Genomic DNA, 16,918 nt, shown 5'->3' on the forward strand with positions numbered 1-16,918 from the left:
TACAAACTTCATCCTAGTTTGGTTGAATTTCATCATCTGGAAAACACAATTCGACTAGGTTTCTCCCGATAGACCCCTCCATCACACTAACCACAGGATGCGGAGTCACGGGGAAGCATGTCAACAAAATATACCCTTTTCTTCTCCATTTCGTTCTCTTTTTACCCCACTCTCCTAGAGAATGAAGGTTTGCCGAACTGCTCAAAAACCATCAGGAAAGCCTTGCATGTAGAGTATTCAAAACCAGTAGGCTCTGAAACTGGTATTTGGCAAGAACATTTTTTTTTTTTGGTTTGGTGATTTAGCCTGACCATCTTCCTCTCTCTTCTCTTTTCTTGCACTGCTTCCTCCTGTTGGACTTTGATGGAGCAGAAGCATCTGGTCCAGTTTGCATCTCTGACTCTGCTGTCTCTCAGGGCTGAGCTGCTCTCCATGCAGACTGCATTGTATAACATCAAGAGAGCTAGGTCAGGCAATAGCCCACTTACAACTCAGTGTTTATAGTCTTGGCCTCCAAAGCTTACACGCAGACACAGATTCCCATAAAAACTAGGCACGTTGGAAAGAAAAAATATTTGATATTTCAAATATTTCTTTAAGTAGATATATTATCAGATCTACTGATTGATTTACTTAGATTCATACTACTACATTTGTAGGCTTTTGTGTCTTTGGATGACTGTTTATTTTTACATGTGGGCTGGTTAATAACTAACAGTAAACCCCAGTATAATAGTAGCTTTAATAAGATAGCATCGTATTTCTCTTTCACATAAAAACTGTCTGGGGGTAGGGAATGCAGGGCTGATATGATAGCTTATCAGTCCTCAGCAACCCACAATTCTTCTGGCTCCACTCTCTGCCAGTTCTAGAGAGTGACCCTTTTTCTCATAGTTCAGTTATGACCACTAGCGTTCCAGCCATTACGTCTGAATTCCAGGAACAGAAAGAAGACAGAAGGGGCAAAGATAGGTCTCAGCTGCCTTTTAGCTTTTCCTGGAAGCTGCCACACACCCTTCTACTTACATCTCATTGGCCAGAACTTCATCTTTATGGCCACACTAACCTCAGGAGACAGCAGAAAATGTAGTCTTAATTCTGGGTGAGCTTACACCCAGCTGAAAATCGGGGGTCTGTTAAGGAAACAGGGGAGAGTGGATGTTTGAGTGAGAAAAAAGCCACCTTTGCAGTTCTGTTCCCTGCAGATTGTTGTTAAATGATACTGTGACGATGCAGGTGCAGGACAGACTTTCTTTTTGGAATAACCAGATGCAATTCTTTTCACAATCTCAGGGAGCCAGCGAAAGGGACATGGAGAAGAAGCTCAGCCAGATGTCAGCCAGACTTGACAAAATAGAAGAGAGTCAGAAGAAGAATATGGAAGTGCAGAGAACAAAACAAGAAGAGGAGAAAGTGCATGGGCGCATCAGCAAGCTGGAGTTACAGATGAATGAGGACATGAAGGAAATGAAAGCAGAAGTTGATGCTGGTAGGCCAAAAAGCAGATGACTCATGGGTTCTTTTCTTTTCTTTTCTTTTTAATTGTTAGTCTTTATTTAACAAAAATTTTTTTTTAAGATTTTATTTATTTTTTTGACAGAGACAGAGACAGCGAGAGCAGGAACACAAGCAGGGGGAGTGGGAGAGGGAGAAGCAGGCTTCCAGCTGAGCAGGGAGCCCGATGCGGGGCTCATGATCCTGGGATCATGACCTGAGCCGAAGGCAGACATTTAACGACTGAGCCACCCAGGCGCCCTTAAGTGTTTTTTATTTAAATTCAATTAATTAACATATAATGTGTTAGTAGTTTCAGAGGTAGGGGTCAGTGATTCATCAGTCTTATATAACTAACCCAGTGCTCATCACATCACATGCTCTCCTTAATGCCCATCATCCATTTACCCCAACCCTCCACCCCCATCCCCTGCAGCAGCCCTCAGTTTATTTCCTATGACTGAGTCTTTTATGGTTTGTCTCCCTTTCTGATTTTGTCTTGTTTTATTTTTTCCTCTCTTCCTATGTTCATCTGTTTTGAGATGAGCGAGATAACGGTGAGATCCACATATTAGTGAGAGCATATGATAATTGCCTTTCTCTGATTGACTTATTTCACTTAGCATAATACCCTCTAGTTCCATATATATTGTTGCAAATGGCAAAATTTCATTTTTTGATGGCTGCATAATATTCCATTATATATATATATATATATATATATATATATATATACCACATCTTTATCCATTCATTTGTTGATGGACATCTGGGCTCTTTTCATAGTTTGGCTATTGTGGACATTGCTGCTATAAACATTGGGGTGCAGGTGGCCCTTTGGATCACTACATTTGTATCTTTGGGACAAATATCCAGTAGTGTAATTGCTGGGTTATAGGGTAGCTCTATTTTCAACTTTTTGAGGAACCTCCATACTGTTTTCCGGAGTGGCTATACCAGCTTGCATTCCCACCAACATTGTAAAGATTCCCCTTTCTCTGCATCCTCACCAATATCTGTCATTTCCGGACTTGTTAATTTTAGCCATTCTGACTGGTGTGAGGCAGTATCTCATTGAGGTTTTGATTTGTATTTCCCTGATGCCAGGTGACATTGAGCATTTTTTCATGTGTCTATTGGCCATTTGTATGTCCTCTTTGGAGAAATGTCTGTTCATGTCTTCTGCCCATTTCTTGATTGTTCTTACCAAGTTTGATAAGTTCTTTATAGATTTTGGATATTAGCCCTTTATCTGATAAGACATTTGCAAATATCGTCTATGTTGGTTGTCTTTTGGTTTTGTCGACTGTTTCCTTTGCTGTGCAAAAGCCTTTTATTTTGATAAAATCCCGATAGCTCATTTTTGCTTTTGTTTCCCTTGCCTTTGGAGACGTGTCTAGCAAGAAGTGGCTGCGGCTGAGGTCACAGAGGTTGCTGCCTGTGTTCTCCTCTAGGATTTTGAAGGATTCCTGTCTCACAGTTAGGTCTTTCATGCATTTTGAGTCTATTTTTGTGTATGGTGTAAGAAAATGGTCCAGTTTCATTCTTCTGCATGTGGCTGTCCAATTTTCCCAACACCATTTGTTGAACAGACTGTCTTTTTTCCACTGGGTATTCTTTCCTGCTTTGTCAAAGAGTAGTTGACCAGAGATTTGAGGGTCCATTTCTGGGTTCTCTGTTCTGTTCTGTTGATCTATGTGTCTGTTTTTGTGCCAGTACCATACTGTCTTGATGATTATAGCTTTGTAATACAGCTTGAAGTCTGGAATTGTGATGCCACCAGTTTTTTTTTTTTAAACATTCCTTTGGCTATTTGGGATCTTTTCTGGTTCCATACGAATTTTAGGATTATTTGTTCCAGCTCTGAAAAAAATTGATGGTATTTTGATAGGGATTGCATTGAATGTATAGATTGCTCTAGGTAACATAGACATTTTAACAATATTTGTTCTTCTGGTCCATGAGCATGGAACGTTTTTTCATTTCTTTGTGGTCTTCTTCAATTTCTTTCATGAGTGTTCTATAGTTTTCTGAGTACAGATCCTTTGTCTCTTTGGTTAGGCTTATTCCTAGGTATCTTACGGTTTTTGGTGCAATGTAAGTGGGATCAACTCCTTAATTTCTCTTTCTTCTGTCTCATTGTTGATGTATAGAAATACGACTGATTTCGGTGCATTGATTTTATATTTTGCCACTTTGCTGAATTCCTGTATGAGTTCTAGCAATTTTGGGGTGGAGTCTTTTGGGTTTTTCACATAGAGTATCATGTCATCTGCAGAGAGCGAGAGTTTGACTTCTTCTTTGCCAATTTGGATGCCTTTTATTTCTTTCTGTTGTCTGATTGCTGAGGCTAGGACTTGTGGAACTATGCTGAACAACAGTGGTGAGAGTGGACATCCCTGCTTTGTTCCTGACCTTAGGGGAAAAGCTCTCAAGTTTTTTCCCATTGAGAATGATATTTGCTGTGGACTTTTTGTAGATGGCTTTTATGATATTGAGGTATATACCCCTCTGTCCCTACACTGTGAAGAGTTTTAATCAAGAAACGATGCTGTACTTTGTCAAATGCTTTTTCTACATCTTTTGAGAGGATCATATGGTTCTTATCCTTTCTTTTATTTATGTAGTGTATCACATTGATTTGTGGATGTTGCCTTGCAGCCCAGGAATAAATCCCACTTGGTTGTGGTGATTAATATTTTAAATGTACCGTTGGATCCTATTGGCTAGTATCTTGGTGAGAATTTTTACATCCATGTTCATCAGGGATATTGGTCTGTAATTCTTTTTGTTTGTTTGTTTAAAGATTTTATTTATTTATTTGACAGAGAGAGAGACAGTGAGAGAGGGAATACAAGCAGGGGGAGTGGGAGAGGGAGAAGCAGTTCTCCTGCTAAGCAGGGAGCCCGATGCAGGGCTTGATCCCAGGACCCTGGGATCATGACCAGAGCCGAAGGCAGACGCTCAATGACTGAGCCACCCAGGGCCCCTGTAATTCTCCTTTTTGGTGGGGTCTTTGTCTGGTTTTGGGATCAAGGTAATAATGCTGACCTCATAGAAAGAGTTTGGAAGTTTTCATTCCATTTCTATTTTTTGAAACAGCTTCAGAAGAATAGGTATTAATTCTTCTTTAAATGTTTAGTAGAATTCCCCTGGGAAGCCATCCATCCCTGGATTCTTATTTGTTGGGAGATTTTTGATTACTGCTTCAATTTGCTTGCTGGTTATGGGTCTGTTCAGGTTTTCTGTTCCTTCCTGTTTCTGTTTTGGTAGTATGTACGTCTCTAGAAATGGATATTTCTTCCTGATTGCCTAATTTGTTGGCATATAGTTGCTCATAATATGTTTTTATAATTGTATTTCTTCAGTGTTGGTTGTGACCTCTTTCATTCATAATTTCATTTACTTGGGTCCTTTCTCTTTTCTTTTTGATAAGTCTGGCCAGGGGTTTATTGATCTTATTCTTTCAAAGAACCAGCTCCTAATTTCGTTGATCTGTTCTGCTGTTTTTTTGGTTTCTATTTCATTGATTTCTGCTCTAATCTTTATTAATTCTTTTCTCCTGCTGGGTTTAGGCTTTATTTTCTGTTCTTTCTCTAGCTCTTTTAGGTGTAAGATTAGGTTGTGTATTTAAGACCTTTCTTGTTTCTTGAGAAAGTCTTGTATTGCTATATACTTCCCTCTTAGGATCGCCTTTGCTGCATCCCAAAGATTTTGAACAGTTGTGTTTTTGTTTTCATTTGTTTCCGTGAATTTTTAAAATTCTTCTTTAGTTTCCTGGTTGACCCATTCATTCTTTAGTAGGATGCTCTTTAGCCTCCATGTATTTGAGTTCTTAACCAAATTTCCTTTTGTAATTGAGTTCCAATTTCAAAGCATTGTGGTCCAAAAATATGCAGGGAATGATCCCAGTCTTTTGGTACTGGTTGAGACCTGATTTGTGACCCAGGATGTGATCTATTCTGGAGAATGTTCCATGTGCACTCCAGAAGAATGTGTATTCTGTTGCTTTAGGGTGGAATGCTCTGAATATATCTGTGAAGTCCATCTGGTCCAGTGTGTTATTTAAAGCCCTTGTTTTCTTGTTGATTGTCTGCTTAGATGATTTGTCCATTGCAGTGAGTGGGGTCTTAAAAGTCCCTATTATTGAATTATTATCGATGTGTTTCTTTAATTTTGTTAATAATTGGTTTATATAATTGGCTGCTCCCATTTTAGGGGCATAAATATTTACCATTGTTAGATCTTCTTGTTGGATAGACCCTTTAATTATGATATAGTGTCCTTCCTCATCTCTTATTACAGTCTTTGGTTTAAAATCTAATTTGTCTGATATAAGGCTTGCCACCCCAGCTTTCTTTTGATGTCCATGAGCATGATAAATGGTCTTCCACCCCTTCACTTTCAATCTGGAGGTGTCTTTGGGTCTAAAATGAGTCTCTTGCAGACAGCGTATCGATGAATCTTTTTTATCCAATCTGATACCCTGTGTCTTTTGATTGGGGCATTTAGCCCATTGACATTCAGAGTAGCTATTGAAAGATATGAATTTAGTGCCATTGTATTACCTGTAAAGTCACTGTTTCTGTATATTGTCTCTGTTCCTTTATGGTCTTTGTTACTTTTGGGCTCTCTCTTTGCTTAAAGGATCCCTTTTAATATTACTTGAAGGGCTGGTTTAGTGATCCCAAATTCTTTTAATTTCTGTTTGTCCTGGAAGCTTTTTCTCTCTCCTATTTTGAATGCCATCTTAGCTGGATAAAGTATTCTTGGCTGCATACTTTTCTCAGTTAGCACCCTGAATATATCATGCCAGTCCTTTCTGGCCTGCCAGGTCTCTGTGGATAGGTCTTCTGCCAATCTAATGTTTCTACCCTTGTAGGTTATGGACCTCTTGTCCAGAGCTGCTTTCAGGATTTTCTCTTTGTCTCTGAGATTTGTAAGTTTCACTATTAGAAGTTGGGGTGCTGGCCTATTTTTATTGATTTTGAGGGGTGTTCTCTGGACCTCCTGGACTTGAATGCCTGTTTCTTTCCCCAGATTAGGGAAGTTCTCAACTATAATTTGCTCCAGTTTACCTTCTGCCCTCCCCCACCTCTTTCCTCTTCTTCTGTGATTCCACTTATTCTAATATTATTTTGCTTTATGGTATCACTTATCTCTCGAATTATCCCCTCATGATCCAGTAGTTGTTTATCCCTCTTTTTCTCAGCTTCTTTATTCTCCATCATTTGGTCTTCTATATCACTAATTCTCTCTTCTGCCTTATTTATCCTAGCAGTTGGAGCCTCCATTTTTTATTGCATCTCATTAATATCCTTTTTTCAACTTGATTAGATTTCAGTTCTTTTATTTCCCCAGAAAGGGATTTTCTGGTGTCTTCTGTGCTTTTTTCAGGGCCTGCTAGTATCTTTATAATTGTTATTCTGAACTCTAGTTCTGACATCTTACTAATGTCTGTATTGGTTAGGTCCCTGGCAGTCAGTACTGCCTCTTGTTCTTTTTTTTGAGGTGAGTTTTTCCGTCTTGTCATTCTGTCCAGAGAAGAATAGATGAACGAGAGAACAAAATACTAAAATGGCAACAACGACCCCAGAGAAATATATGCTAAACAAATCAGAAGAGACCCAAAACCAAAAAGAAAAAAATTTTTTAAAAATAATATAATCAGACAGGTGAACAGAGCAGAGCAGTATACTAGATCCTGTGTGTATTTTGATCTGTTTGTTAGAAAACTAGATCCCAAAATTGTAAAGAAAGAAAAATTTATATATGTACAAAAATAAAATTACATACAATGAAAGGATAGAATGTAACTGTAAAAATGAAAGTTAAAAGACCAAAACAAACCAAAAGGGGAAAAGAAAAAGAAGGTATATAAGCAGATAGGTGAACAGAAGAGAGCATTATACTATATCCTGAGTATATTTTGGTCAGTTTATTAGAATAAAATACATCCCAAACTTGTAAAGAAAGAAGAACTTATATACATACAAAAATAAGATTAAATACATTGAAAGGATAGAATGTAACTGTAAAGATGAAAATTCAAAAAGACTTTAACAAAAAAAAAAAAAGAAAAGAAAAAGAAAAAAAGGAGAGAGAATATGATCAGACAGTGAAGAGAACAGAGCCATACACTAGATTCTGGGTGTATTTTGGTCTGTTTGTTAGAAGAAACTGCATCCCAAAATTGTAAAGAAAGAAAAACATATATATACAAAAATAAAATTAAATACAATGAAAGGATAAAATGTAACTGTAAAAATGAAAATTAAAAAAGATTTAAAAAGTTGATAAAATAAGAAATTGGTTGGGATGCCTGGGTGTCTCAGTCGGTTAAGTGTCTGCCTTCAGCTCAGGTCATGATCCCAGGGTCCTGGGATCGAGTCCCGCATTGGGCTCCTTGCTCAGCGGGAAGCCTGTTTCTCCCACTGCCTGCTGCCTCCTCTGTGCTTGCTCTCTCTCTCTCTCTCTCTGTGTGTGACAAGTAAAGAAAGAAAGAAAGGAAGGAAGGAAGGAAGGAAGAGGAAAGAAAGAAAGAAAGAAAGAGAAAGAAAGAAAGAAAGAAAATAAATAAAATCTTAAAAAAATAAGAAATTGGTTGAAAAAGGAAAGAGGAAAAAAAATTAAAATTGAAAGACTAGAGACTCATGGGGAAAAAAAAAATGAATTCTATATACTATATTCCCCCAGCACTGGAGTTTTGCCGTTCTCTATGATCAGTAAACTTGGTTTTAGCCGGATGTTCTTGCTGATCTTCCGGGGGAGGGGCCTGTTATGCTGATTCTCAGGTGTCTTTGCCCCAGCTGGAATTGTACCGCCCTTGCCAGGGGCTGGACTAAGTAATCTGCTCCTGTTTACTCTCTGTGGCTTTTGCTCCCTGAAGGCTTTCTGTGCAGCTTTAGAGAATGAGAATGAAAATGGCGGCCTCCAATCTCCAGCCCTGTAACTGGAAGCTCAGGGCCCCACTCCTCAGTGGGCCTGCAGGGAAAAGCAGTCGATCACTCCTGTCTCCCTGGTCTCCATCTGCTCTCTGTGCTCCCCCAGCCTGTGACTGAGCCTTTCTATCTCAGGCACATGACCCCATTTCCAGTCTCTGAACCCTGCAAACCCCTGTGGCGTGCACCCGCGCCACTTCTCCCAGTGAAGGAAGAGGGGTCTCACCTCTGTTCACTACTTCCTGGTCCCTGCTTGGAGAGCAGTTGCCCAGCTCTGCCACGGTTCATGGTTTATGGCAACCCCAAGCTGAGAGCCCACTCCTGGGCTCGCTGATTGCAGCCGGCTTCCCCGCTCTGATGCCTGGGAGCTCTGCTGCACTCAGGCACCCCTGTTCTTTCTGTGACCCCAGGGATCCTGAGACCACACTGTCCCCCACCTGAGTGCCTTTCAGGCAGGGACATCCCTCACCAGAGCAGACTTCTAAAAGTTCCGTTTTTGTGCTCCGCTGCTCTATCACTTGCCAGTAGCTGGCTGATGGAGGCTCCCTCCCCCTGCGGTCTATCTTCCCATATGTCGCCTTGGATTCACTTCTCCACACCTCCTATCTTGCAAAAAGTGGTCACTTTTCTATTTGTAGAGTTGCAGGTATTCTTTTCTTAGCTCTCTGGTTGAGTTTGCAGGTGTTCAGAATGTTTGATAGCTAGCTAGCTGAATTCCTGTGACCAGACGAAACTGAGGGTCCCACAGTTTGGACTTGGACTCCCACTCATGGGTTATTTTCAATGGGATCTGAAAACCAATTAATGAGCATCCCCCTGCAACACCCTGTGAACCCAGCTAATGGTAATCACAGTGAAATGTCCTTAGGTGATTTTCTAAGTAGCTGTACTGTATTGAACTAAAGTGTTGTTTCAGTTCCAAGTACATGGAAAGCCATCATGAGAGACGGGCACACAAACGAAAATTGCTCAGTTTGCAACTGATGTGCACTTTCTTTAGTGCCATCTGTGGGTTCGTTAATGTTCATAGCCACGATCAGTATGCCTCAGAAATGAACCTCTATATTGGAGCGGCTTTTGAAGGCTTATTTTTTACCTCAGGCAGTATGCTACCATGGCAGCGAATGATTTTCCTCCTCTCAGAAGTCAACAGGGCCCATTAATTCACATTTGTTTAGAAGAAAGTGGTAAAGCTGATTTCCAGGTCTCAAGTACTGTCGCATATAAAGGAGGGGCTAGACGGACTTACACTGTGAGCTTAGGAATACAGTCCTGGAACCAGTATGTGGAAGTTACTTGAAGACAGATTCTAACTCAACATGAGGCAGGAGTATCCTCAGGTAACAGGTCCTAAAAAGACACTGGTGGCTTTGTGAGCCTGAGAACTCTTTGTGACTGAACGTATTCAAGTGGAGGCTGGTTGGTTATGGTCGGGAAAGACAAGACAGTCTTACAGTGTGACGAGGGGCACTGTATTATCTCCTAGCTCCTTCCAGTTCTATGATTCCATAATTTTCTTCTGTAGAATCTACTTTGGCCAACATGGAAATAAAAGTAGTTTGTTATCTCAAGAATAGTTTTGTTGTCACTACCAAAAGCTTATTATTTTATTTAAGTAGAAGTCACAGGGGCGCCTGGGTGGCTCAGTCAGTTAAACACCTGCCTTCGGCTCGGGTCATGATCTCGGGGTCTGGGATCGAGTCCCGCATCAGGCTCCCTGCTCAGCGGGGAGCCTGCTTCTCCCTCCGCCTGCCGCTCCCCCTGCTTGCGCACTCTTTCTCTCTGACAAATGACTAAATAAAAAAAAAATAAGTAGAAGTCACAGTTAAATTTATGCATTGAAGAACTTGTGACGATAAAAATGAACTTTCTTTGTCTTGGGGGCTATTAGAATATGGTATGTGAATATTTCATCAGTGTTTAACTTTGCATCATTCCCTGGGGCAGTTTATTCTCTTTTATTCAACATGCCACTGAGGTGGTTAGTATTCAGTACCTAATAAGAAGGGCATATGAACTTTTTAAAAATAAAAAGATTTACTTTTTCTTATTCCAAAAACAGTGTATTTCTTAATGGAAAATAAGAAAGCACAAAATAGTTTTTAAATCCTCATAACGTCTTTCACCCAGAAGTCATCTTTATATATATCATTTTATACATATTATGTGCTTTTTTTGAATGAAAGCTCATGCCATACATGCTGATTTGTCACCTACTCTTTTACATGTTGTATCTTTCTATTCAATAAGAATGTTATTTTTAATAAGTAATATTCCTTATATGACATGAATTGCCAATAGAGAAAATTTTCTAGGAGAAAATTCTTTTTTCCCCCCTAAAGATTTATTTATTTATTTTTAAAGCAAGCGAGAGAGAGAGAGAGAGAGAGAGAGCGTGAGAGCATGAGTGGGAGGGGCAGAGGGAGAGACTCTCGAGCAGACTCTGCGCTGAACACAGAGCCCAGCACGGGTCTTGATCCCATGACCCTGAGAGCATCACCTGAGCTGAAATCCAAAGTTGGACACTCAGCTGACCAAGTGAGCTACCCAGATGCCCCTGAGAGAAAATTCTAAATTTACTAATGAAGATGAGACCTTTTAAACATGTATTTTAAAAACCCATAGAAATAGAGAATAGGAAATGCTTTTTTGATGGGGAATTTTTTCTTTTGTTTTGCTTTTTATTTTGAAATTATTTCAAGTTTAGAAAAACTGTAAGAATAGTCCAAAAATGCTATACATCTTTAATAGAGACTAACCAATTGTTAACATTTTGGAAATTTTCTTAATCTCATTGTGTGATGGGAGTGTGTGTGTGTGTGTGTGTGTGTGTGTGTGTGTGTGTGTGTGTAAATATAGTTTTTTTCTCTAAGTCATTTGGGAATAAGTTGCAGAAGTCATGATGCCTTTTTACTCGTTTATTACTTCAATCTATATACCCTAAGGACAGGAACATTCTCTTAAATAAGTATAGTCCAATGAAATATTAATGAAAATTTTTTCATTATTCAATTTTCACTTTCACCATTATTTCCATTATAGCAGACGTTCCCTGGTCTAGTTTCTGTTCCAGAATCATACAGCATAGTTACCATGTTTCTTTATTTAGTGTCTTTTAATATGGAGCAGTTCCTTGGTGATGTTACGTCATTAAAGAATACAGGCCAGTATTTTGTAGAATGTCAGTTTGGGTCTGTTTGCTTCCTCTTAATTAGATTCAGGTTGTACATTTTGGACAGAAATGTCACAGAAGCGGTGTGTCCCTCACGTGTCAGGGAACCTTACATGATGTTGGTTTCTCCTGGTATTAGTGACGTTACCTCCGATCCCTTGGTTAAAGTGGTATCTGCCAGATTTCTCCATTGTGATAGTTCCCTTCTCCCTTTGTAATTAGAAAGTAATCTGTAGGGAGATACTATAAAACTGTGTAACTATCCTGTTCCCTCTCAAACTTTTACTCTAGTAGTTTTAGCATCTACTGATAATTTTTGCCCAAATCAACTGTTACTATATGTGTGTAGACACAGCATTGTTTTTTAATATTAACCCTTGTAAAATTTACCTCTTCTTAAAGGGTTTACAGCCATCTATGAAAGCATAGGATCCCTCAGGCAAGTTCTTGAAGCCAAGATGAAGTTGGACAAGGACCAGCTGCAGAAGCAAATCCAGCAGATGCAGAAGCCAGAGGCTCCCATGTGAAGGGAGCTGGGACAAGGACCTCACAAGTGGTTCTGCCAGTGGGCCGAGAGCTGGATACCTCTGTAGCTAGGCTGTCACCACATTCAGGAGTGTTCTATTCATGGCGTGCATGTGCCAAGCAATGTGTTTTCATGGGTCTGAATGTTTACCTTGAGTCTCAAAAACACTTTCTTTAAAAGTATTAAGTACAATTTTTACCACTTTATTCCATTTCTCTAAATTTGATGGAATATCCTCCCTGCCCCTAGATTTGGAAAAGCTTTTATCCCCTTCATTTTATGAATGAAAAGACTTAACGACTTTCCTTCAATGCTTGACGCTCTAGCCAAGACTTCACTATTTTGAAAAATGTCATGGTGATTTTTTTTTTAATTAAGAAACTAATGAATTGTCACAGGAATGTGTTGCTCCTCACCCTAAATTAAGAGAATGTCCTGGTAGACTAGAATTCAACCTTTTAGTCCATATTTGGATTTTATTATTGTTATCTGTGCATTTCTTATATGGTTATCTTGTAAATCTTCTGTCTTTTGTAGGGAGAAGGGATTTAACTTTTGGAAAACCACCCCTGCCACCATTTATGTAATGAAAATAGCTTGAAGATTGATAACTGCCATATACATTGCAAATTAAAGTGGAAACTTAAGACAGTTATCTAGATAATGCAAGGCACCATATCCACATCGACCACCTACTTATACCAGGTTTTAATATTGAAAACTTTTTTCAATTATCCACAGCCTGTATAGTGATAGCCATATATTTAATAATGGAATGGTGGTTAATAGTGTGTTTATTGCACAATTAATTGTTTGTTAATTATAATAGGATGTGAGAATTTTTCAGGCTTTATGATCTCCTCTCTAAATGTTTCCAAAATTGGCACAAAGTGCTAACTAAGGTTTATACACACTTATTGTAACTGTATTCTTGTGCCTTGGTTTTACCACGTCAATGCACTGTATCCTCTAAAAGTTTTACGGACAAAATAGAAGGCATGATAATACATCAGAATTATGATGTAAAAATGGGATCCTATGTAATTTTTAAATGTTCTAAAAATTTTATCACTGGTAAGACATTAATCATTCAGTAGTATTAATGAAATAGAAATTCATACTTTTGTATGGACAGAGAATCAAATTGATATTGCATTTATAACACTGTCAAGAAACTTTCATTTTGAGCAGCTTTGTAGTTGATGGGTGTTTTCTTTTCAATCGCCATATTTGATTAGTCATTGAAAGTTGGCACCAGTGAAATTGTTCACCTGTGTTTGTACAAACCAATGGTGAGACGCACACTGTTCTAAACTGTGAGGGTGCCCAGGAAAAGGAAAACAATTCTTTAAAATTTTTTAAAAAATTGTTTTTTGTTTGCCAAGGACTCAGGAAAATTAAAACATTTTCTATTTTTAGGATAAATCATAAATGAAATATGTAACTGGCTATTACTGTTTACCCATGTAAAATATGCTGCTAAAGTTCATAGTATTTTACCTTCAATGGCTGGACAAAAATTCTTTAAAAATTTGGACCTGAGAAATCATATAAGGAATGTGTCATCCAACACGTAGTTCCTCAATTTTGTCACAAATCTTTGCGTCAGTATATAGGAAGATGATATCCACTTAACAATGAAAAAACAAAGGTGAGTGCTCTTTTGCAATCAGAAAGTGGGTTTCTTTTTGTGATAGAGTAAGCACATCTAGTACAGTTTTCCCTGCTGAAGCACAAGCCACAGCACAGAGAACTATGCCCCCTCCAGCGTCTCTCCTCTGTGGCCTCTGGAGGAGGACGAGTCCGCGCATGAGGCACGTGGGGAGAGGGGGAGACAGGCCAGCTGGACTCAGGTTGAGGGCTGACATGAGCAGGTGACGGCTGGCTGTCCGCTGAAATTGCTCAGGTGCTTCTGATGCTGCCAACCTCATGTCATGAGCTCTGGCAAGGGTTCTCCACCCTGGCAACATGCTGGAACCGCCCAGGGCGTTCAAAGAGCTACTGATGCCTGGGCTGTGCCCTAGGCCAGCAGAGCCAGAACCTCTGGGAGATGGGACCCAGGCATCTGTAGGCATCAAAGGCCACCGGGCGATTCAGAGGCCGCTCAGGTTGGAAGCCACTGAGCCACAGCGCACTCTTATGACCAAAGTAAACGAGGATCAGCTTCCGTGTTCTTTCCTTTACCAGAAATTTGCAATAAAAAGAATAAAGTTTCCAAATAAACATGGTGTACGATTTTTAAATTTAAAAGTATTTTGGTGTGAGGCCACCTACTGGGAACTGGAAAGTCACGGGCAGCTGCTCCGCCTGGAGGTCTCTGAGGCCGCCGTGCCTTCTCGCGTCTGGACTCACGCCAGCTGGTGGTTGCTAGTGTGTGTTGTACGCCTGTGCTGTGGACTCTCGGAGGTGTGTGTTCACTCATTCATGGGAGCAGCGAGGACTGTTCACTTCCCCGTTTCACAGATGAGAAAAATGGGATCGATGATTCACACCAGGCAGACTGCTTCCACAGTCTGGGCACCTGACCGGTATGCCGCTATCCTACCTCTCAAGATAACGTCCTTGCTTCCCGCGTAACTGACTCGCCAGGCCACCACCTGCAGCCCCATCTCTATAGGACCTTACAGCTCCACCATCGGCGTCCCTTTGCTTTTTAATGTCCCAGTTCCAAACACCTACGAGGGACACCTCAGTAGCTTCACTTGAGTCAGAGGTCTTCCTCTGGTTTATCGGTGGAGGCGAGGGAGATGGGGCCATTTGGTGCCACAGGACTGAGGGGTCCCAGGCATTTCAAGCCCTGTGCTTGGTCTGTCCTATGCAGTGGACTGTGGTTCTGTGCACTGGGAGAGGAGTTACGTTGGGTGATCGCAGAGCAGAACAGAACGATTCCCTCTAAACCATGCTTATCCCACTTGGCTCTTGGCCTGAAAAAAGCCCACAAACCACTCATGACATCCTGGAAACTCAATGGTAACTAGATGGAGTTCTTCTGTCACTGTCCCCTTCTAGCTGTGTGACCTCGGGCAGTTCTCTTAACCTTTCTGAATCTCAGTTTTCTCATCTGCAGAATGGAAGTTATTGTTTAAAACAGGCAGCTAGGTTATAATTTTTGAAATGCTGAAGTACTTAATGCAATATTGGGTATTAAGTGGTCAAATATGGGGTATGGGAGGGGAGCTATTGGTGGTGTAACATAGCAATGTATATGGGGGCGTCTATGTTTTGGTTCAAAGCATCCCATTACCTGCTGGGATCATTTATGGGAAGTGACTCTGTCCTCCAAAGAAAGTGGTATCCTAGCCTGAGACACAGAAGAGCAGTAGAGCCTGGATGAAAAGATAAGTGGACAGGACCAGAATGGGGACAGTCCCTGAATGTGGGGAAGCTCTGGGCAGATCCTCAGGCTAGTGAGGCTCATCCCTGGAGCAGGTGTGGCTTCCCCAGGACTAAGCCTGGAATGAGGTGCATCCGCTGAGGGGCCAGTGTTGAGAAGGCTACGATGGGTGGGGTCAGACCCAGAAGGTGGAAGCAGTGAATAAGCAAATGTGTATACATAACAATGGAATACTATGTGGCCATAACAAGGAAAGAAATTCTGACACGTTTATAGCATGGATGAATCTTGAGGACGTTTTGTTTAGTGAAATAAGCAAGTCACAAAAAGACAAATGTTGTATGATTCCACTTGTATGAGGTACAGAGAAGAGTCAAATTCATAGAAACAGAGTAGCATGATAGTTGCCAGGAGCTTGGGGGTGGGGCGGGGATGGGAGTTAGTATCAAATGGGTACAGAGTTTCAGTTGGAGAAAAGGAAAAATTTTGAAGATGGATGGTGGTGATGGTTGCAAACAATGCGAATGTACTTAATGCACATAATGTACTTAATGACACAGAACTATACATTTAAAAATGGTTAGGGATGCCTGGGTGGTGCAGTTGGTTAAGTGTCCAACTCTTGGTTTCGGCTCAGGTTGTGATCTCAGGGTTTTGGGATCAAGCCCTGTGTTGGGCTCTGTGCTCAGCAGGGAGTCTGCTTAAGACTCTCTCTCCCTCTGCCCCTCCCCTCCGTGTGCTAAGATAAATAAATCTTTTTAAAAAATGGTTAAACTAGGGGCACCTGGGTGGCTCAGTCGGTTAAACATCTGACTCTTGGTTTCGGCTCAGGTCGTGATCTCAGGGTCATGGGATTGAGCCCCGCGATGGGCTCTACGCTCAGTGGGGAGTCTGCTTAAGACTCTCTCTCCTTCTCCCTCTGTCCCTCCCCCCACTCTCTAAAATAAATTAATCTTTTTAAAATATATATATATATATACATTTTACTAGTTTAACCATTTTTATTTTTTAAATTTTTTTAAAGATTATTTGAGAGAGAGAGCAAGCGAGTTGGGGGGAGGGGCAGAGGGAGAGGGGGAGAGAGAGAGAGAGAGAGAGAGAGAAGCAGACTCCCCACTGAACGTGGAGCCTGACACAGGGCTCAATCCCGTGACCCTGAGATCACAACCTGAGCCGAAATCAAGAGTCGGATGCCCAACCAACTGAGCCACCTGGGTGCCCCAAAATATACATATGTCTTACAAACAACAAAACAAAACAAAAGAAGTGGATTCCTTAGCCCTCCAGTTGAGCCTTCAGATGAGACTGCAGCCCTGGTAGCTTTACTGCACCCTCCCGAGAGATGTTAAAATCAGAGGTACCCAGCTAAGCCATGCCCACACGTCTGACCCACAAAAACTGAGATAATAAGTATTTGTTGTTTTAAATTGCTACATTTTTGGGCAATTTGT

The 16,918-nt window shown here is 40.7% G+C and overlaps 1 protein-coding gene across 1 annotated transcript in view; it reads left to right on the top strand.

Annotated features, from left to right (window-relative positions):
• The window catches only part of FAM81A (family with sequence similarity 81 member A), a 61,511-nt gene extending 47,155 nt beyond the window's left edge, over positions 1 to 14,356 (top strand). Inside the window, exons 7-8 of the mRNA XM_028099909.2 lie at positions 1,294 to 1,489; positions 12,010 to 14,356. Of these exons, the coding sequence (XP_027955710.1) occupies positions 1,294 to 1,489; positions 12,010 to 12,134 (321 nt within the window). The 3' untranslated portion in view covers positions 12,135 to 14,356. The remainder of the gene's footprint in view (positions 1 to 1,293; positions 1,490 to 12,009) is intronic.
• Positions 14,357 to 16,918: the final 2,562 nt, after the last annotated feature.

The sequence above is a fragment of the Eumetopias jubatus genome, unplaced genomic scaffold, assembly GCF_037043125.1.
Source record: "Eumetopias jubatus isolate StellerSeaLion01/CBP00866 unplaced genomic scaffold, mEumJub1_p1.0 scaffold_7, whole genome shotgun sequence".
Taxonomy (NCBI): domain Eukaryota; kingdom Metazoa; phylum Chordata; class Mammalia; order Carnivora; family Otariidae; genus Eumetopias; species Eumetopias jubatus.